This window comes from Macaca nemestrina, chromosome 4, assembly GCF_043159975.1.
Source record: "Macaca nemestrina isolate mMacNem1 chromosome 4, mMacNem.hap1, whole genome shotgun sequence".
Taxonomy (NCBI): domain Eukaryota; kingdom Metazoa; phylum Chordata; class Mammalia; order Primates; family Cercopithecidae; genus Macaca; species Macaca nemestrina.
Genome location: NC_092128.1, coordinates 181,415,446 through 181,440,426, shown reverse-complemented (window position 1 = coordinate 181,440,426; position 24,981 = coordinate 181,415,446). Strand labels below are relative to the sequence as shown.

Sequence of the window (24,981 nt, the reverse complement as noted above, 5' to 3'; positions counted from 1 at the left end):
ACCTTATTTATTTAAAGGCCAATTCAAAGAAGGGGAGGAGGGTGCTAATTTAAACACATGTCCCAAATGAAAAAAAATGTCACAAAGGGCATCATAGGGCTGTGGGGGCAAGGAGAAGGCAGGTGGTAATTCCCACGTCATTTCCGTCACTAACCCCCTAGTTGATGATGGCCAGCTCATTCAAGATTAGCTCTGGACCTTTCTAGGTCTCAGATTTCTCATTTGGAGATGAGAAGTTTGGACTGGAAGGGTCTGCAAAGCCCACACTCCCCTGCTTCCCCTGCTCTGGCCCCAAAGTTATTTTTTTCTTTTTTTTTTTTAAATAAAAATGTGTGGCCCAACTAGCCTTTGCTTCTCACTAGTTGATGTCAACACTGAGGGTGCCAAAGGACTAATATAAAAATGAGCATTCATATGGATTTTTTTTGGTCTAAGAACCAAAATGGGATTGTATCACAGCAGCTCTGTGTGATTGCAGCAGAAGGCACATTTAAATAGTTGAAATTTCCCAAACTTGCCGTTGCTCATTGGCTGTAGAATATAAACATAGCCATTGGCTAACCACTTGTTTGACTTAAAACCGTGAAAAATGATTGATCCAGCAATGACAAATGGCTATTTATTCTCACCAAATCATGCAAAAGAGCAAAGATATTAATCGAAAGTAAGGGGAAAAGAGAGCTTGTGAGTGATGCAGATATTTTAAACATCGTGGTGTTTGGAAGCATCTGGATACTTCACAGCTTTTTTTTTTTTTTTTTTTTTTTTTTTTTTTTGTTCATTTATCATCCAGATGTTCACCATCATGGAATCACCACTTGAAACTCTACTTCGGCTAATAACTTAGAGTGGAAACGTTTGTATCTTTGGTTGGTTGCCCTGGTGCTCCATTGATCCCTCTGTCTTCCTCTAAGTCCCTCTTCCTCAGAATCCCCGGGAATGTGGCAATTTTGCCAGATGCTTAGGTGTTGGCCTTCAGATTTCTTTTTTTAATCTTCATGACCACTCTGTACCCTGTCTGCTTGAATTATAGATTGCATTTGTCAAATAATGACACATGCAATTGGGTGTCTTCTAAGACCTTTGAAATTCAACTTCCTTAAGTTGAGATTAAAGTGGATATTCTGCTGCCCTGCCGCAGTCAAGCCTGGGATGCTTCGAGACCTGCATAAGTTTTTCTAGGCTGGCATTTCTAACTCTTACTGTCTGGAGGAAAGAAAAACAAGCTACTTTTTTCTTCTGAATGGTAGAAATGGAGACGGTAAAAACTATCTAAAATGTGGTCCCAGTTAGAAAGGACTCTGAAATCAACAACTTTTTGAAACATGACTGTCTGTTGGAGTGTCTTGAATTATGTGTTTCTTTGGGCATTCAGGAAGCCTTATCAGTTGTGAGTGAGGACCAGTCATTGTTTGAGTGTGCCTACGGAACGCCACACCTGGCTAAGACGGAGATGACAGCGTCCTCCTCCAGCGACTATGGACAGACTTCCAAGATGAGCCCACGCGTCCCTCAGCAGGACTGGCTGTCTCAACCCCCAGCCAGGGTCACCATCAAAATGGAATGTAACCCTAGCCAGGTGAATGGCTCAAGGTAAGGAGACTTCCGCCCCTTTCTCTCCCCGACCTCCCATTTTCCTATCCTTTAGAAAGACAAAGTGGAAGTGAGTCATGCTTCTCCAAAGATTGACTTAGAAAACAAGGCCACTGTGTCTGTAGTCTCAGCTACTCGGGAGCCTGAGGCAGGAGGATCGCTTGAATCCAAGAGGCAGAGGTTGCAGTGAGCCGGGATCATGCCACTGCATTCTAGCCTGGGTGACAGAGCAAGACTCTGGCTAACAAAAGAAAAAAAAAAGAAAAAAAAAGAAGGAAGAAAGAAAGGCCATTGAACGGTGATGTTGGGCAGCGCTGGGAAAATGTGTTCTCCAGTGGTTTGTGTAGAGGATGGAGTTTGTAAAATCAGTAGTATATTTACCAAGAACTCTCTTTGAAGATGTGTTCAATTCTATTTCCCAGGCACAAGGGCTCTGTGGGAGGGGAGCCTTGCCCACATATGGTGGAATTCATCTGAGGTTTGATTGCCTGTAAAATAATGTTGTCTTATGTTTTCACAAAGGGAGAGTGTCAGCTAGTGGCCAGGCGGTGCAGTGTATGTCCAAGCCATTTGAATTTGCTAGTGGATCTCCATTATCTGCCCTCCACCCTCACCCCACCCTCCGATCCCTGCGGTCCTTTCTCTTAATGCCTGCTGTTTTATTTTCTCCTCTTAGCTTACACATAAAGCCCGCTCCGGTGTCTCCCGTAATTATTAGCTTCCCTGAGTTTGTCATGAACATGCGACTGTCATGTAAAATGTATTACCAAATGCAGAACTGTCCCTGGCCCTCAAAAAGCATTGAATTATGTGTAGTTTTGAAAAGTAAAATTAATTTTAATTATTATCTAATACCCTATATGTATTCAGGAAAAAGAATATCAAATCTTAGGATCAAGAACAGATTATTTCTTTTAAATGTTGCATAATCTACCATCCGGTCATAAGAACAGCTCACATTTTCAGACACTTTACTGTGTACAAAGCTCTTTTATATCCAATAGCCCCTCAGTCCTCCAAGCAGCCCCTGATGAAGCACACTCGACCCTATTTGATGGATGAAGAAACCTGTGGCCAGGCATTTCCAATCTGACCTCAAATCACCACTTAAATGGAATCAGAATTTGGATTTAAACCAGGAGCATTTGACTCCACACCCTGAGCATTTTCCACTCGGTTGAAGCTGTAATGGGGCCTTTTTGTTACATACATGTTTGAACGCTAAAAAGGTTTATTATAAGTGTCATAGTTTATAAGTCTGGAAATGGTTGCGTCAATTCCTAGTGTGGTGTTAATGAAGGTGCCAAGTCACAGTGTCCTAGAGAGAATGTCAACAGCAAGGCTGGACGTGCCAGATGGGGAGATGGGAGATGCCAGAACGCTCCTGCACTCCGAGAAGTCAGTTCACGTCGGTGCATCTAGCTTCCTGAAAGGGCAGTGGCTCTGATGCTAAATATTGCCACCACACTGGTCCTTTAAGTGGAGCTCAAGGCAGGCCCATCTTGGATCTCATCAAGAGATTCCTTCCAGGAGTTATGGAAGGACATGGGTAGAAAATGCAGCGATGGGTCCAGGGCACCAAAGTTGTGAGAAGTTAATGATTACATCTAAATATTTTTTACCCACAAATCCTATACATTTGATACAGTGTTTCTGCTGATCATTAACTGTATATATTTCTGAAACACAGAAGAATGCAGGTAATCATGTTCTAAAGAATGCAGCAGTGTTTATGCAGGAGATCAGTTGGTGGAACACAACCTGGGAACACTGAATGAATTCTGTTTTGGGTGGAGTCATATGATCCCATATACGCCAGCGTGATCACGGCAGAGACACTAAGACTGGGACATATTTCTAAAGCTTTTCTTCTGCAGAGGCTGATTTCTACCTACGGGCAATTCACCTGCAGGGAGGTGGGGGATGTTGGAAAGGGGAGAGAGAGGAAGGAAACACCTCAGACAAAGGGGCACTGAGATGATTTCCGACGGACAACAGGCAGAGTGAGCCATGTCCTGGCCCTTGTTTGAGAGTCTGGCCTGGGGCCAGTCTGGATGCAGCAAGTCTCCAAAGGGAGACTGAGTGAGGAGGTGAGAACAGTGCTCCAGAAATGAAAGTTTCTGCTGTTCTCACTGTGTTATTCCCGAATTTAAAATAAAATAAGCGTTCTGTTTGTGGGAGAAGTGCAAACACTGTTTTCCTTAGCGTGGGCCTGTGATTCCGCTTGGTAGCTGCTGTCTCCTCTCCCTCCTGGCCAGGCATGGGGCTGCTTTTCCAGCCTATGTTGTGACCCCAGGGTGCAGGCTGGGCGTTTGGGGCAACCCTGAGCCACAGGCAAGGGGCTTCAGTCCATAAGAAAGAAAGACACCAGGGGCTTCAGCCCATAAGAAAGACACCAGGGGCTTCAGCCCATAAGAAAGAGAGACACCAGGCATTTCCCCCAGGGCCCTCAGCGCAGCAGACTGGGGAAAGCTCCTGGGTGGTTATTCTGTCAGGCAAGTGAAAGGCTGGTGCTGCACTGAGGGTCTCTTTCTGGGAAATCTTTTTCAGGGGAACTGGACATTTTCTTTTCTTTTCTTTTTCTTTTAGATGGAGTTTTGCTCTTTTTTACCCAGGTTGGAGGGAAGTGGCACGATCTCGGCTCACTGCAACCTCCACCCACCGGGTTCAAGCGACTCCCCTGCCTCAGCTTCCTGAATAGCTGTGATTACAGGCATGCACCACCATGCCTGGCTGAATTTTGTATTTTTAGTACAGACTGGGTTTCACCATGTTGGCCAGGCTGGTCTCGAACTCGATCCACCCACCTCGGCCTCTCAGATTGCTGGGATTACAGGTGTGAGCCACTGCGCCCGGCCTGGACATTTTCTTTCAAGGAAACAATGGGAACTTTAAGAGCTTCCTGTCTCAGGGCTCACAGAATTCTCATTGCTCCCGTCATAAACTTTCAATGCTGTTCCAGCTCTTGAAGCATCGGTGATGTGTTTTGGTGGGTGAATACTGAGTGAAGATCATCATGTCATCCTCTTCATCCTCCGGGTCCTCTGGTGGATTCGCAGCGATGTGGGTTTGGCGGGTGCTGTTCATGAAGAGAACAAGGTGGACCCCATCTGCCTTCAGGCCAGGCCTACGTGCCTCCTTTGAGGAAAAGGGCAGCTGGGTTGAAATAGGCAGGGGAGGAACACTGGCTGCAGAGGCTGCCTCAGCTTTGAGGCATCTGGCAGTGTACAGATGTCAACCAGTCACCAAGTGTCATCGTCCCCCACCCCCAAGGATGTTCCGGGGGAGAGAGAGGAGTGGCTGACACTAATCCCCTTTGCAGAAGAGAAAGATACAGAGCTCATGCCCGTCTCCCCCAGAGCTCAGTGTGTCTCCTGGCATTGTGTCTGGGTGCTGGCCTGGTGTATCAGTGGGGATTCTCTAGAGAAATAGAACCTATAGGATATTTTAATATTTTAAGATATTTATTGGAAGGAATTGACTAATGCAGTTGTGGGAGTGGGCAGGTCTGAGATCTGCAGGGGAGGCTGGCAGGCTGGAAACTAGGCAGGATTTCTGTGTTACGGTCTTGAGGCAGAATTTCTTCTCTGGAAACCACAGGCTTTGTTCTTAAGGCCTTCAACTGATTGGATGAGGCCCACTCACATCATCCAACATAATCTCCTTTAGTCAAGTTCAACTGACTGAGTTACCTGCGCAAAATGCTTTCCCAGTACCACCTCAGTTGGCGTTTGATGAAGTCACTGGGTGCTACAGCCTGGCCAAGTTGACCCAGGAAACCAACCCCCACACCTGGCTTCCAGGGATGCTGCACTGATCAGTGACTGGTGGCCCATTGTACTTTTTAGATCTCCAAACCAGTGTGCTCTGGGGGGTCAGTTCAGTGCTACTGCTGGAACTCAGCCTGACTGGTGGCGTGTCAGGTCAGAGGTTCCCTAGGGGACTGCTCAAGCTCAGTGACCTGAAAGAGCTGAAACGAAGTGGTGAGTCAGTGTCCTGCTATGAAGAATCCAACGGGCTTCCTGAAGGGGACTGGGGGAAAAGAAAGCTGAAAGGTTATCAGTGGAGCTAAGACTCATCTCAGCCAGAGGTTGGAGGCAGCCTTGGGGCAGACAAAGGGCTGCCTGGGATCCAATTCGCAGGCTTTGCTGACTCACTGTGGTTTGTTTTTTGTTTTTGTTTTTGTTTTGAGAGAGAGTTTTGCTCTTGTCACCCAGGCTAGAATGCAATGGCATGATCTCGGCTGACTGCAACCTCTGCCTCCCGAGTTCAAGTGATTCTCCTGCCTCAGCCTCCCGAGTGGCTAGTTTTCACATTTTTAGCAGAGACAGGGTTTCACCGTGTTGTCCAGCCTGGTCTCGAACTCCTTACCTCAGGTGATCCACCCACCTCAGCCTCCCAAAATGCTGGGATTACAAGTGTGAGCTGCCATGCCCGGCCTCATTATGGGCTCTTTACGAATGTCAGGCGCAGCTCCATAAAAAGGAACATGGGCGTGATTCACTCTGCTTTATTTTGGACACCGTGAACCAGCACTGGGCTGTGTTAGCCCAGCTTGAGGGGCAGGGGCAGAGGTCGGGTTCATGGAGACGCAGATTCTGCCATGGAGGGGCTCACAGCAGAGATGCTGCAGAGCTGTGTCTGGCTCCCCGACTCTGGAGGAGCCCCGCTGGGAATGCAGCTCCTGAACGCTCCACTGCCTGCACCTGCATCCTTCCAGACGCCGAAGCCCCAGGCCAGCTGTGCCAGGGAGTTAGCCCATCTCCTGGCCCCTGGCCCAGTGGCTTCTTCTAATTGTCCCTCCTCTTAGCTTATGCATAATGGGCTTTCCTGTAGTGCACATGCCTCTTGAAGTCAAGTCCAAGGGGAAGTTACGTAAGTCAAATATTACTCTTTGGCTAGAACTTGTGGGCTGTTACCTTTGTGGCCCCTGACTATCTTGCAAACACCTCCATAGGAGAAGTGCACTCTCTGCAGCGTAGGTCTTGCAAGAACATGGCCCACCTCCTTCTGCATAGAATATCCAGCTTGGGAATGGTGCCCTCTGTCCATCCCTATCCATCCAGTACCCACGGAGAAAAAGGCCATGTGCTTTGAGAGGAAGGAAGGACTTAGTTCCCAACCGAATAGTGGAATTCTACAAAACCTCAGCCCTAACGTGCTTACAAGCTCCTGAAATGAAATACAAGTGGTGAAATGAGATCTGTTGCTGTTATAATAGAGCTTCTGTAAAACATAATAAAAGAAAAACAGGAGAGAAAGGAACCACTGCTTTGCGAGCCAACTGGGACGTCCTTGTGGGTTTGGCTTGGCCACTGCCAGATCAAACGGCAGAATTCTTGCAGACACTAATCTCATTGCACGTTGTGTAGACACAGGACATCATTTCTCAGCTTCGGTGGTCCACAGCCACCCTCTCCCTTTCTTCACTCTAGCCTCACGCACCAGAAAGCCACAATGGAGAACTGTCAGTGTGCGGCCAAACTAAAACCAGCTGTTTTCCTGTGCCATCCACACCAAGGGCCCGGCTGGGAGTATCGGTGCCTGCTCAGCCTCTCGTGAGCTCCCTACCAATGCCCTGAATTCACTGTGAGATCCCTAAAGCTCAAGTCATGATAGACTGGCAGGATAAGCCAAGAGGTAACACCTGCTCACTCATGGTCCACAAGCAAACTGTCTTCCCGTGAGCAGGCTGGCAGGTCTGTGCAAAGCAGGCTGCTTTTCCTCTATCTCAGCATCCCCAGCTCAGGCCAGCCAGATCACAGGCAGCTTACACTAAGCAGCACCTTCCCTTTTCCATGGGCGATGGTGATTTTGTGGAGCCCACCTGGAGGCTCACTGCAGGTGGAACTCAGTGAATTTATGTGCCATGCTGTGAGTCCTCCCTCAGCCCAGTCTGCAGGCCGCCTGGAGCCATTGCCATGTTCGATTCTGTTGAGTGAAGGTTCCTCTGGTGTGGTGGTTCTCAACGTGGGCTCCGGGACCAGCGGCATCACCTCCCCCTGGGAGCTTGTTTGAGACGCGGCTTCTCAGGTCCTGCCCTAGAATCCAAGAGCCTTGGGTGGCAGTCCAGCACTCTGTGTTTGAAGGAGCCCTCTGCCAGATTCCGATGCCTGGTAGTCTGAGGACCACGGCTCTGTTGCACGATTCAAGGAGATGAAAAATGAGAACGCCTAGCATCTGGGTGAAGGTGGCCCACCCAGCGAATGATCTGGGAGAATCCACGCGGAGGCGGGGTTGTTCCCCAGAAGTCCTTGCCTGAGTTGAGAAATACCTCCTTCCCTCCCACTACATTGGTGCTTTGCCCAGCTGGGCCTGTGCAGCGAGAGACGATGCTATCTGGGCCTTGCCTCTCTCTGGGATGGAGATTCATTGTGTGCCATGAATAATTCCAGCCTCGGGTCAGATAGCAAGATGCTTTATAGATGTTATTTAAAAAACATACCACTTGTAGTGTGATGGAGATGAGAAAAAGTAGGGATTACCTGCTGGGTCTGTCTGGGCCTTAGACATACTGTTTATGCATGCAGTCATTCATTCATTCAATTAATATTTATTGAGCACCTACTATGTGCAGTCACTTTTCCAGGCACTTGGGATAGAGTAATAAAATATACAAAAACGTTTTGCCTCACTAAGTTCGCTTTCTAGCAGTGAAGATGGTCATGACATCAGATCACCTATGAAAACACACAGCAGGTTAGATCGTGATCAATGCTAAGGAGAAAAATAAAGCCATGAGGGGATGGCAGCAATAAAGAAGGTGGCTGGAGAAGACCACAAAAAAGCGATGTTTGAGTAAAGCCACAAAGGCAGTGAGGGAGAAGGCCCGTGATTAAACAGCAGAAAAGATTCCAAGAGGAGGGAATACTAAATGCAAAGGCCCTGAGGTCCGCTTGAGGTGTTCAAGGACAACAAGGAGGCCATTGTGGCTGCTGTTTAGTGTCCAAGAAGAAGAGTAATAGATGATGAGTTTGGAGAGGCTGTGGGGCCATTGCCAGACTTTGACTTTCACTTTCAGGTGAGCTCAGAAACCATTAGGGGACTTTAGGCAAAGGAGGGATATAGTGTTACTTAGATTTTGCAGGGCCTCTCTGACTCCTGTGTTGAAGCCTTCCTGTGAAAATCTGGGTGTGGGATGGGAGAAGTCTGCATGACAGTGGGAGAGGCAGTCGCATAATGGGTATAGTTGGAAGGTGGAATTAACATGCTTTGCTGATGGGTTGGACATATGGCATGAGGAAAAGAGGAAGCAAGGATGGGCCAAGGCTTGGAGAATGTACCCCAAACGAGGTATGGACAAACCATAACTAGGAATACTCATGAGCATAGAGGCCCCTTTAAGGGCCCCTTTTAAGCATCACCCCAGACACTGGGGACAGGAACTTCCCTCTGATAAACACCAGGTAAAACAAGAGGCTCTTGCCTCCTTGCCTGAGCTCAGCGGAGCCTAACTCATTAGCCCAGTGGTTCTCAACCAGCGTGATGTTGCCCGCAGAGGCATTTGCCAATGCTCGTATTTTTGCTGGTCACAGCTGGGAGGTGTTACTGGTGTCTGGTGGTTAGAAGCCAGAGACATCCTGCAGTACTCAGGGCAGCACCCCTGCCAGCCCCTACCCCAAGCTGTCCAAAGAGTGATCTGGCTCCAAGTGGCAATAGTGTCGAAGTTGACAAATGCTGCACGAAACCAACATTTATTTGGTGTTTAATCTGCATCATGTACTGTGTTAGCTTCGATGGAGATGGATTAAGAGTTAAGCGAAGCTGGCCGGGTGCAGGTGGCTCACACTTGTAATCCCGGCACTTTGGGAGGCTGAGGTAGGCAGGACACTTGAGGTCAGGAGTTCGGGACCAGCCTGGCCAAGATGGTGAAATCCCATCTCTACAAAAAAATACAAAAATTAGCTGGGCATGGTGGCAGGCGCCTGTAGTCCCAGCTACTCAGGAGGCTGAGACAGGAGGATCACTAGAACTTGGGAGGCAGAGGTTGCAATGAGCTGAGATCATGGCACTGCACTCTAGCCTGGGTGACAGAACAAGACTCTGTCTAAAAAAAAAATAGGAGAGAGAGCGAGAGAGAGAAAGAAATAAAGGAACTAAGAGAAGCTCATGGTCTACCAAAGGTGAAAAAGATTCTGTGAGATCATGACACACATTCAGTACAGAGCGATGTTCAGGGCCCAGCAATAACAGGGATGAGGGTGCAATCAACTGTACCTGGGCAGGAGAGAAAGGGCCTGAAAGGGATAATATTAACCCATATTTTTACAACACACATGATTTATTAATAGATTTTGGTATACAACATACTGTCCAGTTTTCTCAAACATCTAGGAGATGACATTACTATGATTATTCCCATTTACAGATGACCATTGAGTTTCCAAAAGTTTTCGTCACTTGGTCAAGTGAAAGTTGAAAGTGAAAGTAAAAGTTGGCCATTTGGCCACAGGCCTGGACTCTTCTTCACTCCCTCAGGGCTTCGTAGAAGAAGCTGAACTTCTTTCCTGCATTGACAGGGATAGCAAGCTTCACTCCACATGTCAGACAAGCAGTGACAAGACGCATCAAATCCAAGGGCCAACTGCATTTTGATTTTTTGTATATATTACACATTTTTAAAATATTTACTACCATCTTATCACATCAGGTCAGTTCACCTGCATTCACCTTTACATTTACCTCACCAGGTGTCTCCAAACAAAATCACATTTTAAAAATAGTAGGTAGGTCAAGAGTTCGAGACCAGCCTGGCCAACATGGTGAAACCCCATCTCTACTAAAAATATATATATTAAAAAAATTAGGTGGATGCTTATAATCCCAGCTACCTGTGAGGCTGAGACAAGAGGATCGCTTGAACCCAGTGGGGGCGGAGGTTGCAGTGAGCTGAGATCGTGCCATTGCACTCCAGCCTGGGCAACAAGAGCGAAACTCCATCTCAAAAAAAACCATCCTGGCTAACACGGTAAAACCCCATCTCTACTAAACATACAAAAAAACTAGCCGGGCATAGTGGCGGGCGCCTGTAGTCCCAGCTACTTGGGAGGCTGAGGCAGGAGAATGGCGTGAACCCAGGAGGCGGAGCTTGCAGTGAGCTGATATCGCGCCACCGCACTCCAGCCTGGGCGACTGAGCAAGACTCCGTCTCAAAAAAGAAAAAAAAAAAAAAAAAAGAAAGAAAGATTGTTTTGGTTAACCAGGATTCACCTGACCTGTTATAAAAATAAAAACCTGAAGCATCATACTGGCTATTGGGCCCAATCCTTTCTTCTCTGAGAAAGGAGTCTTTCAGACAAATTAAAAGACATGCACAAGGTAGAAAAGACGTCCCATCTGATCTTTGTCATGTAACTACTTGTAGAGATCTTATGCTTCAGAACATTTTATGTTCAAATGATGAATCCCAAAATGGTGCATTTCCCTCCAGTTTTCAAGATCTAAAAGCAACACGGTCTTGCTGACCTTCGTTTTTGGCTGTAAAGAGAAATATAAACTTAAATAATGAAACTTTCTCAGGGAAACATCGAGCCCCTTTAAGGGGACAAAGAACTAACTGTTGGTGAGCTGGTGGTGACTTTTTAATTAATTTTGTCTTCAACCGCTTCAGAGAAGGGGGAAGGCACAGGACTGTTGGGAAGAGGCTGAAATTCCAGGTGTAAGAGAGAATATTTAGTAAGGGTAAAAATAACACACAGCTGTGAAGACAAACATCTACGGTTTCAGTTTGAGCCCGGAGTTCTACATGAATCACTGCTGAGCTCCACCCGCTGCTCCAGCCATGGGGTCTGAAACAGCTTTTCCACTGCCTCTGATTCAGAAATAAAACAGACCCACAAATTACCCTGCAGCGCTCCAGACAATCCCCTCCTTGTCTGGGGTCCTAAAAATACCTTTTGTGGTGACTGACCTCGATTCACACTGTGAAACTTGATTAGGAGCTTGTTCAGTCGATCAGGACTAAGTATGTGCTTTTAGGATCCTTATGAAGAAAACCACCTGAGGAGGGATTTATTTGTGTTCAGACTTGAGACAGGCCTGGAATGCTTGTCCCGGGCCAGCCTTTTTGTGGGGGTTCTCTCGCAGAACTGACCTCTTTGCCCTCTTAGGGTAGAGCTGCCAAAGAAAGCCTTTCCAGTTCTTCCATGCGGCTTCCTCACCAAGTTCTTCTTAATGTGAACTAACCTAATAAACCAAAAGGAACATTCAGAAACACAGTGACATTCCAGAAAACAGTTGTGTGCTGAACACTGCACAATAGTAAACCTTAGCTTGCTGACCTACATAAGAGTTTACCGAGGTACAAGTATGAACAGTTGCCAAGAACAAAAGGCCTCACGTTTACATCCACATACACACACGCACAGGCGTGCGCATGCTGTGTTAATTTGTATAGTGCTTCACAGTTTGCAGACTTTCTTCACAGGCATCATCTCAGGGATGTCCTCACAGCAACCTCAAGAAAGCGTTCATTCATTTTTATGAATGAAAGAGTTGAGCCTCGAAAGGTTAGGTGACTCATCTAAGGTCAACCAAGGTCAACATTGGTTTTCCGATTCCACCATGAGGGGCTTTCTCTTGCACTGCAGGTATAAGATAAGGAACTCAATATTTAAATGGAAGATTCATTCGTAAATGGACTCACTCATCCTGCAGACACTTACTGAGAAAATACAGAGAACGGTGGAAGTGGAAAGGAGACATTCCTCTCTGGCGGCCCGGGAAAGGCTTATAGAGACCCCTGAGGTGAGCATGGACAGGTGAATAGAGCAGGTACCAGGTGGTGAACAGGTGAATAGGGCAGGTATCAGGTGGTCATAGGCAGGGCCTTGAAGGCAGAGGGAGTAGCAAAAGTGAAGGCCCAAAGGGAAGAGACTGGGGTGATGTGGAATGTGGTCTTTGAGCACAGAGCACATGGAGTTGGGGAGAGGGGCTTTGGCCACTCAAACGCCAGCCCCATTATAATAGAGACACTGATATAACCCCAGCACCTGGGACAGTGCTTGGCCTAGAAAGATGCTCCACAAATATTTGCTAAACAAAGGACTGACTTGAGGGGCCCCAGAGCCAGATCACTGAAGAGAATCTAGGGAGGGGCTCTGGACTGTGACGGGGATTAAGTTGGACATGGACAGCTTGCATTTCTGTGTGGGGGAGAGCACTCTGGTAACAGGAGGGAGAAAGCTTTGGAAGTGAAGTTCAAGGACACTTCACCAGCATGTGACGGAGAACGAGGGGCTGAAAAGTCATGTCCCGGTGCAAGAGGAATTCAGAGGATTCGGAAGGAGGATGGCTCTAGGAGAACAGGTAGATTTTCAACAGGATTAGGGGGTTTGCCTCCACTGACTCAAAGAAGAAGACGTACTGATTTCCACAGTTACATTCTGACTTGCCTTGGACTTTCTCCAAGGAGTGGGCCCCTGCTAAGTGCTCTGAAGTGAGGGTGAATCAGATTTAATGTGGCCAGCAAGCTTGGGGCTGTCCCCCTGGGATGTATTCAGTGCCGTTCTTGGATAAATGAGGCCCATTCACACCCACAAGGGCTGAGGCTCCATGCTTGTCAAGCTAATGGCCACGGCTGTGCCATTTCATTGCGGGTTCTTTCCATGACGGAAACTGCCTCGCTGTAAGTAGACTCTGATGTGAGAAAACCAAAGTCAGATGCCAAGTTTATTTTGTTTTTCAAAGACTAAAGACCAAATTTTACATTTCTCAGTATGCTTTTTCAGGAATATTAGTCCCCACCCCCAACCCTGCTTTTTTTTTTGTAAAGGGGTGTTATGTATGGCGATAGCTCAAGGAGGCTTTCATCTTGGACTTATTTAATCTTAAAAAATTAGATTGACTATTTCCACAGTGGTCCAGCTCCTGGCCTGATCCTCACCTCCATCTTTTTGGACCTGCAGTCAGAGTCAGATGCACTCCCACTCGGCTCTCTCGTCATGGGGACTTTCTGTCTGGTTTCCTTTTGCACTTATGAATGTTTGCCCATCATCTGTGTAAAACATGCACCCTGTTGGGCACATCAATGAAGTTTTGGGGAGAAGCGTAGAATGCTTAGCTGCAAATCGAGGTGACTATTTCTTTTAGACCAAACTTATCAAAACCTATTTATATCTCCACATAAACATTGCCACCTTCCAAGTCTCCCACGGGGCCCCGCCTTGCTCCTTCGTGGCTGCCCTGCTCAGCTCACATCTGTAACCCTCGCCCATGACTGTCTTCAGGGCCACTCAGAAGATGTTCTTTTAGAATACTTAAGAGTGATGAAATTAAGTTTTCTGAGGTTCCATTCAATGGTGCTTTAGGTCTATGAAAGACTTCTCACATGGATTTACCAAGCAAGGGCTAGAGTAGGGAAGTGAAGTACTTGGAGTTGAGACCTTGACTATCTAGAGTCAAATCCCAATTCTTCCCTACTGGCTGTGTGATCTTGGGCAAGCTATCCAACCTCTCTGTGCTTCATCTGTAATAAGGCTCCTGCTTTCAAGTATTTCTGTCATGGAGATGTGCAGATGAAATGAACTGACAGCAACAGCTGACACCTGGCGTGGTCATGTGCCAGGCACCATGTTAAATGCTTTATCCATATGTTTATTAAAACATAAACACATGAAAAGAGTCTGGAGCCATGCTCATCTTTAGTCAACAGTGAAATACTGGTTGGAAGATTAACCAACTGAGGCCTGGAAAGATATTTTTACCCACAATGCCTTTGGTGCTCTTGGAGACATAAGCATGACCCTATTTAACATTGGTAAATTGAATTTAAAATCTAGAAAGTAGGGGTTTCAGTGCAGCAGCTCATGCCTGCAGTCCCAGTGCTTGGGGAGGCTGAGGTGGGAGGATTGCTTGAGGACAGGAGTTAGAGGCCAGCCTGGGCAACATAGTGAGACCCTATCTATACAATTAAAAAACAGCCGGGTATGGCAGCATGTGTGCATAGTCCCGGCTACTTGGGAGGCTGAGAAAAGAGGATCGCTTGAGCCCAGGAGTTTGAGATCGCAGTGAGCTACAATCATACCACTGTACTCCAGCCTGGGTGACAGAGCAAGACCGTGTCTCTTAAGAAACAGTAAAATAAGTAAAATCTAGAAATTTGGGAGTTATGAAACTAGAGGCATATATAACACTGCATCTCTCAAGGTTTTTTCATTTTTTAATTACTGATTTTTTTCATGTTTTTGCACTGACTTCTCTGACAGGTCTGATCTTTCCAATAGCAGCCAGTATGGAGGATAGGCTGGGGACATGCCGTCTCCAGACCTCTGTGGATGGCAGCATGGGACCACTGTGTACAGGGAGTGTCCTACTCTGCCACCAGCTCCTCCTGGCACTGTGCGAGATGGTCTTAGATGTATTATGAGATGTTGGGAATGATATTGTTTACTGCATAGGCCAGTTTTCTTCATGAGAAGCCCTGAGAAAAACCCTCAAAGCTTAGCCCAGGGAGAGCTTTATTTCTGCTGAATAACTGGTTTGTAGGTAGTTTACTAATACCTCAAGCCTTGTCATCAGATGCACTTCCATCTTTGCTTTGGTGAGTAGAAAGCTCAGAGCTGAATTGGTATCCTACCTCAGCAGGTTAAATAGTAAGCTTACTCAGTGGGCTGCTTTTATCTCTTAATTCCTTTTTGGCCCTTGTTTTCCACTCATTTTTATTCTGTTAATTATTTATGTTATTATTTTGTCTTATATGCATTTTTATAACCCACCTCAAACTTCACATAGCTTACACACAGGTAGAGGAATAACATATGCTTAAAACCACTCTACATATTTATAAATAGAACTCTGGAGTTTCAGAGGAAAATTACGAAGCCCCTCCCTAAAAAACTGTTAACGAAGGTATACTTTTGTTCATCCAAGTGGTTTCCAGACAGTCATGCCCAGGGGCTTGGAAACGGGGCTTCTTCCAGCCCTCTGATTCAGTAACCCTATGAGAACCCAACTGGGCTTAGCAATGTGTCTGCCTTCTCTCCTTAATTCAAATTTAACAAAATTTCCAATGTACTTGATATTCTTTGCCATGTCCTTTTATCATTAATTCAGAATGCTAGTATGTTTTAAGAAGTCAGTACTCATGATTTTAAATGATTAGAACTTAATTCTCCAACTGCTATTTAAGAGAGATTATTGTTTGAAGCTCAATAAGCCAGTTTCATTGGGCACATCTCCAGTGCTTTTATTTTCATCACGAAGGTTTGGTGTCTTCCTACACTATTTCTACGTTCCTGTGAGTGACCACAGTTATGACCAAATGCCATGGAAAAGTGTGAGATTGCTGCAAAGGTTACATTTCTCAAGGAGTGTGGCCTGTAGTCCCAGCTATTTATAGGGCGGCTGAACCAGGAGGATCGCTTGAGCTCAGGAGTTTGAGACTGTGTGGCCCCAAGGGTGTTGCCAGGGAGTTGTGAAGTGTCATGGCTCACTTTTTAATACCCCAGCCATTGGGCCATTGTCCAATTCTTTCTCAGAATTCCGAACCAGCCCTCCCATCTTGGGGACCCCTGGCTAACATGGAATTTCTCCTGCTATGAGCAGAGGGAAGTATCTGTCTTCCCAGCTCCTGTTTACTCTTGTTGATGCCACATATTGCATAGGACCATCAAGACTAATGCTTTGTGGGTGACAAATAGAACCCAGAACTGAAAATGTGAATTTGAGAGTAACAGTTCATGACCAATAATCCAAAAGCAAATGCAACAAAAACAAAGATAAATAGATGGGACTTAGTTAAACCAAAGTTTCTTCACAGCAAAAGAAATAATCAGCAAACAGACAACCCACAGAGTGGGAGAAAATATTTGCAAAGTATGTGTTTGACAAAGGACTAATATCCAGAATCGTCAAGGAACTCAAACAAATCAGCAAGAAAAAAAATAAATAATTCCATCAAACAATGGGTTAAGGATATGAATAGACAATTCTCAAAAGAAGATATACAAATGGCCAGCAAACGTGAAAAAAACGCTCAACATCACTTGTTATCAGGGAAATGCAAATCAAGACCACAGCGTGATACCATTTTACTCCTGCAAGAATGGCCATAATTAAAAATAAAAAAAACAGATGTTGGCATGGATATAGTGAAAAGGGAACACTTTTACACTGCCAATGGGAATGTAAACTAGTACAACCACTATGGAAAACAGTATGGAAACTAGTACAACCACTATGGAAAATAGTATGGAAAACTAGAAGTAAAACTACCATTTGATCCAGCAATCCCACCACTGGTTATCTACCCAGAGGAAGTGAAAAAGGCACTTGCACATGCATGTTTATAGCAGCACAATTCACAATTGCAAAAATGTGGAACCAGCCTAAATGCCCATCAACCAATGAGTGGATAAAGAATATGTGGGGTGTGTGTGTATGTGTGTGTATATATATATGTATATATGTATATATGTGTTTGTATATATGTGTGTGTGTATATAGATATATATACACATATATACACACCATGGAATACTATGCACCCATGAAAAGAAACAAAATAATGGTGTTTGCAGCAGCTTGGATGGAGTTGGAGACCATTGCTCTAACTGAAGTAACTCAGGAATGGAAAACCAAATATCGTATGTTGTCACTTATAAGTAGGAGCTAAGCTATGAGGACACAAAGGCATGAGACTGATACAATGGCCTTTGGGGACTCTGGCAGAAGGGTGGGAGTAGGTGAGGGAGAAAAGACTATACATTGGGTACAGTGTTTACTGCTTGGGTGATGGGTGCACAAAAATCTCAGAAATCACCACTAAAGAACTTACTCATGTAACCAGACACCAGCTGTTCCCCCCAAACTATTGAAATTTTTTAACAAGACAAAATGATTTTCATTTGTCCTCAAAGGAATCTCTGAGAGCAATATCTTGAACAATGCTTATTTGCGATAAAGAAATTTCTACCCCAAACAGTAAGACAGATACATTTCATATTTACTAAATGATTATCTGTTTGACAGGCACCTGCTGAATAGCCTGAGAATATTCTCAGGAACTGCTGCAACACACATATGCAAGTATGTGTATGTTTAAAAGGTTTGTATGTGTATGTTTGAAAGTATGGATATGTTTAAAAGGTAACTAGATCTTCATTTCAGGAAGGCATCGGGGACTCCCTGACCCGTACGCCCCTCTGGTTTAAAGTGTACGTTGCAGCACTCATCCTGACACACTGTCCTGCTTCAGGACTGTTCGTTCCCCGCACAGCATGCTCTTTGCCATGTGCACAATAAAACAATGCATGGAACCTCCAAATCTGAGAATGGAGAACACATGGTCCTCTATGCTGGGCAGCGCTTGGTGCAGGTGACGTACCAAGCGGTTTGTGGGAACTTTTTCCCTGGTGATGTGTGAGCCTCGGAATGCCCGGTGAAGGTGGGGCTGCAGTGGAGTAATCGAGACACACATTTGTGCAGTGTGGGTCTTTTCTTATCACACCTGGGCACAGAGCCAAAAATGTATTTATAGTGAGACTTTCAGATGAACACTTTGCAGTTCTCTGAAATGTGGTAAAATTTCCTTTTCTTTTGTTCTTTTTTTTTTTTTTTTTTTCCGAGACAGGGTCTTGCTCTGTTGTCCAGGCTGCAGTGCAGTAGCGTGATCTCGGCTCACTGCAGTCTCAACCTCCACAGGCTCAGGTGATCCTCCCACCTCAGCCTCCTGAGTAGCTGGGACTACAGGTGCGCCACCATGCCCAGCTAATTTTTGTATTTTTTGTAAATACATATTTTATGTTGCCCAGGCTGGTCTTGAACTCCTAAGCTAAAACAATTCACCTATCTTGACCTTTTGAAATGCTGTAATTATAGGTGTAAGTCACTGTGCCTGGCGTCCTTTCCTTAAGTAAAGCAGATATCTTTGAAAATTCTTTTCTTCTCCAGGAATCACACCTCTTATTTGCATCTCATGTATGTGCCCTGCTTGTGTCATATACATGCTCTTCAGGGAATGAACCGTCCCAGGGTAGGACAGTATGTCAGGATGAGTGCTTCAGTGTACACCTTAAACCAGAGTAGTGTATGAGTCAGGGAGTCCCTGATGCCTTCCTGAAATGAAGATCTAGGGACCTTTTAGAGGACATTGTCTTGCCTTTACTTTGTGGAGTCATTCTGTTCAGGGTCAAGAAGCAGGGATGGAGAGTTGGGGCCACCCGCACTGAAGTCTCATTCTACCTCCTCCTGGCTGTGAGTCCTGGAGCCAGCCCCTTGTGTTTTGAGTACTCAGTTCACACCTCTGGAAAGTGGAGATGATGCCAGCAACACAGTTCGCTGTGGTGAAGATTGATAACTATTGAGCTCCCAGAACAGATCCCAAACACGTTAAGGCTGCTCTTTTGTTGTTAAACTTTGCAAGAGAAGGCTGGGCTCAGTGGCTCATGCCTATAATCCCAGCACCTTGAGAAGCCGAGGCAGGAGGATCACCATAGGTTAGGAGTTCGAGACCAACCTGGCCAACATGATGAAACCCCATCTCTACTAAAAATACAAAACTTCGCCAGGCGTAGTGGCAGGCATCTGTAATCCCAGCTACTCGGGAGGCTGAGGCAGGAGAATCGCTTGAACTCAGGAGGCGGAGGTTGCAGTGAGCTGAGATTGCGCCCCTGCACTTGAGCCTGGGCGACAGAGCAAGACTCCGTCTCAAAAAATAAGAAGAAGAAGATAAAAATGAAAAAAAATTGTAAGAGAACTAACAAGGGAAAAAGACTAAAAAGTGAGAGTACAACAACTGGGGCCTGCTTCACCGATATTTGTTGAATACCCGGTTGAAGTCTAGCACTTCAGTGACCCTGTGGCGTTACCATTTCCTCTCTTTGGGGTTGGAGGTCCCTCAGAGTTATTACAAAAAAACACTTGAAATAATAAAAAAATGTGACTCTATCTTTCTCTAAGCTAAAACAAAATGCAATGGAAAAAGAGTTTAAAAACATTACCCTAAAGGTGCAAGTTTTGAAAATGGGGTCTGATGGCCTCAATCTGCCATTTTCCACAATGAAAGCTGGGATGGGAAAATCTAATGAGATGAATTGGATGTTGTTGCAAAATGAAAACAGAGTAGCTTTACTGACCATTGACCCCATTTTAAATATTTACTCATATTTTTAGAAAGCTCTCACAAAATGCATTTTAATAGTTCATCATATCCAGATTTGATGAAGGATTTTTTTTTTTTGACAGAATCTTGCTCTGTTGCCCAGGCTGGAGTGCAGTGGCACAATCCTGGCTCACTGCAACCTCCACCTCCTGAGCTCAGGTGATCCTCCCACCTCAGCCTCCTGAGTAGCTGGGGTTACAGGCATGCGCCACCATGCCTGGTGACGTTTTTGTATTTTTAGTAGAGACAGGGTTTCACCATGTTGGCCAGGCTGGTTTCGAACACCTAGCTTCAAGTGATCTGCCTGCCTCAGCCTCCCAAAGTGCTGAGATTATAGGCATGAGCTGCCGCAACCAGCCTGAAGGATCTACTTTAATGTCATAGGGAAACTCTTGTGATCTATGCCTAGAGTTCTTGTCCTCAGATATGAAAATTAAACTATAAAGAACTAAAAGAAAAAAAGGGGTTGGTCTGAAGGGTTCAAAATCCACAATGTCCCCTGTTTCTGTAATCCTTTTTTTTTTTTTTTTTTTTTTTTTTAACATGGAGTCTTGCTCTTGTTGCCCAGGCTGGAGTACAATGGCAAGGTCTCGGCTCACAGCAACCTCCACCTCCCTGGTTCAAGTGATACTCCTGCCTCAGCCTCCCGAGTAGCTGGGATTACAGGCGTGTGCCACCAAGCCCGGCTAATTTTTTTTTTTTAAGTAGAGACAGGGTTTCTCCGTGTTGGTCAGGCTGGTCTCAAACTCCCAACCTCAGGTGATCCGCCCACTTCGGCCTCCCAAAGTGCTGGGATTACAGGCGTGAGCCACCGCACCTGGGCTGTTTCTATAATTTTATTCATTTCTTTGATCTTTTACTTTTCAAATGGTTAACTGCATTGTTGGAAAAGAAAGAATTAATGGGGCCTGGTATACAGCAGGCACTTAATAGCAGTTGTCTAAATGGATGAGTGAATGATTGAATCTGAACAAAGGTTGTCTAGATTTTATAGTTGTTACTTGAGTTACTCACATCATCTGGGTAAAGTCTTTATCCTAAAGAACCTAATCCCTCTAACTTCTCTTCCCTAGTAACTTCTCTCCTTGAGACAAATATACCAAAACATATACCGTCTACTCAACTGATGGAATTTTCCAGAGGAATAGGAAACTCAGTGTCAAGTGAAGACACTGTGTTTTGATATTAGGATGGGTCTTTTAGAGATAAATGTGTGAAGCCAGGAAAAATAGCATCAAGAGGAAATAATGCATGTGTAGGCAGCGGTGGAAATATTCAGGATCTACTTCATGGGAACTCAGACCATTATTATTTTAAAATTTCCTTCATGTTAGCACAGCTGTGAGGATGCCATCAGGCAGGGCTGTGCATTCCAGGCCTGTGGTAGGGCCTGAGTCCTGCATGACCCTGACTCTAACCTCCATCCGCAGATGGCAGTCTCGGCTCACCCTCTTCACTGCCAACACCTAAGAACCCTCCATAGGCTTCAGACACATTTGTGAGTGATGCTGAGAACAAACCTATATTTTCAAGTTCCCAGATGCTAAACCGACACTGTCCCTTCCTGTCCACATCCCAGCTATGACTTTCAGGTGTGGAATGACCCGCTCCATCTCACCCCGCTCAGAAAGTGCTCCCCTGCCTCAGGTAGTTTTGACCTCCTTAGACTTGAAGTTCACATCCATGCCAAGCCCATAGTTCTTTGATTCTCCAAGTTCCCTGCAGAACTCCAACTAACAAGATGTGGAGGAGATAAATGAGGGTTCCTTGGAGGGGATCCCACAACCGGAAACACTGGGATAGAAATCTGAAATCCAGAGAGAGTGAAGGTTCCCAGATTCCCAGGAATTTGAAAAATATACGTGCATTGGATAGAGCCTGAGAGGCATTTCTGGAAATCCACCTTAGACAACAGACCCTGAATATTAATACTCCTCAGCTACAGTGACCCTGGGTTAGCCATCTATGCGTTAGCCATCTAAGAAGGCACTGACATGTACATTCTGTTTTCTGCTTAAGCTGGATTTTCTTTCCCTCTTTCCTTCCTTCCTTCCTTCCTTCCTTCCTCTCTCTCTCCCCCCCCCTTTCTTTCTCTCTCTCTCTCCCCACTCTTTCTTTCCTTTCTTTTCTTTCTCTCTCTCTCCCCCCCCCTTTCTTTCCTTTCTTTTCTTTCTCTCTCTCTCTGTCTTTCTTTCTTTCGAGTTTCGCTCTTGTTGCACAGGCTGGAATGCAATGGCGTGATCTCAGCTCACCATGACCTCCACCTCCCATGTTCAAGGGATTCTCCTGCCTCAGCCTCCCGAGTAGCTGGAATTAAAGGCATGCGCCACCATGCCTGGCTAATTTTGTATTTTTAGTAGAGACAAGGTTTCTCCATGTTGATCAGGCTGGTCTTGAACTCCTGACCTCAGGTGATCCACCCGCCTCGGCCTCCCAAAATGCTGGGATTACAGGCGTGAGCCACCGCTCCCAGACCTAAACTGGATTTTCTTTTTGGCATTTCCCTATCAGATGCGATTTCATCCATGTCCTGTAGCTTTCATATCTCACTGTTTAAAATGGTTTCCTTTTCTTTTTCCAGAAAGGTAGGTTTGACTTTATCCAAATGACAGTGACTGCCTTACTAACAGCAGCCCTGTGACCTGTTGCCCAAGGTCAGTAGTCAGTAGCTGACCCCTCTCTGCATCCACACAGTTCCTTCCAAATCCCTTTCCCAGGGGTCCTCTAGGACTGCTGGAGTCCACTCCCATGAGGCCTCCCCTAGCATCGTCCCCACCCTTCTCTGCCCTTCCTGTCTGCACCTAAGCCTGGAGCACTGTGAGTCTTCAAAGCTCCGTATGTAAAGATTGGCTGCAGGGATTTGACATTCAGCAGCAGGATTTCATTCTGAGGTTTTGAAAAGGAACATCGTTCCAGGATAAACCTCGCTGAGCAGCGAGTGTCCCTGGTGCCGCCTCTCAGCATCTGTCTACTCTGCCTGTTTACTCACACCACGAGAACAAAGAGCAGTTCACTGTTCCCTGCAAGTATTCCCAGTCAGTCGTCACAGATGGAGTTCTGACATGACAGTTTCTGGAGGAGCTGCTTAAGAAACAGAAGCCAGGTGGCAGTTCCGCCTCCCTTGTGCATGTTCTGTGTAGCCAGTGTGGGTACTGTCCTAGCCTGTGCAGGCTGCCTTCACAGAGCCCCACAGACGGGCTGGCTGAAGCAACGGGACTCGAGCTTACATGCTTCTGGAGGTTGGAAGTCTAAAATCAGGCACCAGCAGGGCCAGTCTCTGGTGAGGTCTCTGTCCTTGGGTTGCAGATGGCTTGGCCACCTTCTTGGTCTGCCCTCACATGGCAGAGAGAGAGCGAGCTCTGGTCTCTTCCTCTTCTAAGGGCACTAATCCCATCATGGGACTCTACCCTCATGACCTCATCAAACTGAATTACCTCCCAAAGACTCTCTCTCCTAATACCATCACATTGGGAGTTAAGCCTTCAAACTATGCATTTTGGGAGGACAGAAGGCAAGGCACTGTATCTGGCTTTTCTTTTTTTCTTTTTTTTTTTGAGATGGAATCTTGCTCTGTCGCCAGTCTGGAGTGCAGTGGCGCGATCTCAGCTCACTGCAGACTCCACCTTCCGGTTTCAAGAGATTCTTCTGCCTCAGCCTCCCAAGTAGCTGGGACTACAGGCGCACCACCACGCCCAGCTAATTTTTGTATTTTTAGTAGAGACAGAGTTTCACCATGTTGGCCAGGATGGTCTCAATCTCTTGACCTCGTGATCCGCCCGCCTTGGCATCCCAAAGTGTTGGGATGACAGGCGTGAGTCACGGCACCCCACCTGTATTTGGCTTTTCACACTTGTCCTTTCTCCCCCAGTCTCTTCCGCCTTGCCCTTCTTTGGTTCTCTCTGTGTGTTGTGAGAAGTTGCTGGAGACGTGCTCTTTGGTTGCTGTTGTAATGGAAGGACATTTCTTCTCCTCCTCCAGGAACTCTCCTGATGAATGCAGCGTGGCCAAAGGCGGGAAGATGGTGGGCAGCCCAGACACTGTCGGGATGAACTATGGCAGCTACATGGAGGAGAAGCACATGCCACCCCCAAACATGACCACGAACGAACGCAGAGTTATCGTGCCAGCAGGTCAGGTGCCTACAGCTTCACTGCCCTCGGCAGATCACAACTTCCCCGAGGCTAGGCTGAGCCTCGGGGAGCTCTTCTCCCCAACCTGTGGCATTGATCACATCTCCTTTGCCCAGAGCAGGGCTTGTAAATGGGAGCTGGCAGAGGTCTATGTATGGGGACATGTTCACGGATTGACAGCAAAGCGAGAAAAATACATTTGTTTATGTACTTCAGAATTTAAAAACATGTGAGACAGCAATATGTAGCCCCAGCTCTTTATTTTGCCACGTAGAGAAAAATACACAGACTACTTATAGAGAAAGACAGAGAAAGAGGATGTCCAGGCAAACATGCAGGCTTGCTTGTGCACACACACATATGCACACATCTGTGCATATCTATGAAAGGTGACCTTTCTAGGGAGGAATTGCCCCTTCTTGGAGATTATTGTGCCAAATATCCTGTCCTTCATGAGGTGCTATTTATGATAGATGATAGACTTGTTTGTTTTTAAAATTATCTTATCTGGCAAAATAAACATTTGGGAGTCATATATTGCTGTCTTACATGTTCTTAAACATCTAAAATTCCAGCTATCACTGGCCTGTAATACAGATTCTAATAACCAGAGTAACTCTTTACCACAAACAATTCAAAACCAACCCCAAGGAATAGTTCTCAAACTTGAAAGACATGCCAAGAACTTATTTATTTAGCAAACTAAAGGTAATGGAAAGAATGACTTAAAGCTCCTCAGAGGATGCATGCTACATAAAAACCAGAAATATAAGAATAACAGCAACAGTCGGCAGTCAGTGAACACTTACCCTACAGGAGGCATTTGGATAAACGCTTTAGAAACATGATCTCAAAAAAGCAATCTTTGTAAATGGGCATCTTTCTCGTGATTTCCCTGATGAGGAAGATGAAGTTCAGAGAGGTCCACCAACTTTTCTAAGGGCATTTGGCTAATAAGAGGCCAAATTAGGACTCAGGCAGGTCTGCCTTACTGCTTTAGTCTCTACCTGTTGGCATTGGATTAAATCTCAGCTGCTTACAGCGGTTTCTGTGGGTTCCCTCCTGTTACTAGTTTCAGCCATCCGGTCACCCTGCAGTCCTGCCTCAGGGATTTGAATGTGGCGTTAGCTCAGGCTGAAACCCTTGGTTCCAGGTAGT

General features: G+C 45.9%; 1 protein-coding gene across 7 annotated transcripts in view; it reads left to right on the top strand.

The window, feature by feature from the left end:
* Window positions 1–24,981, top strand: part of LOC105472635 (ETS transcription factor ERG) — a 282,743-nt gene that overhangs the window by 214,762 nt on the left and 43,000 nt on the right. For 6 of the 7 annotated variants that reach the window (XM_071095720.1, XM_071095718.1, XM_071095716.1 and 3 more), the window contains 2 exons: window positions 1,376–1,593; window positions 23,672–23,823. In XM_071095720.1, the coding sequence (XP_070951821.1) occupies window positions 1,376–1,593; window positions 23,672–23,823 (370 nt within the window). Of the gene's footprint in view, window positions 1–845; window positions 870–1,375; window positions 1,594–23,671; window positions 23,824–24,981 lie in introns of those variants that run through there. The other variant, XM_011726059.3, reaches the window with a different exon arrangement.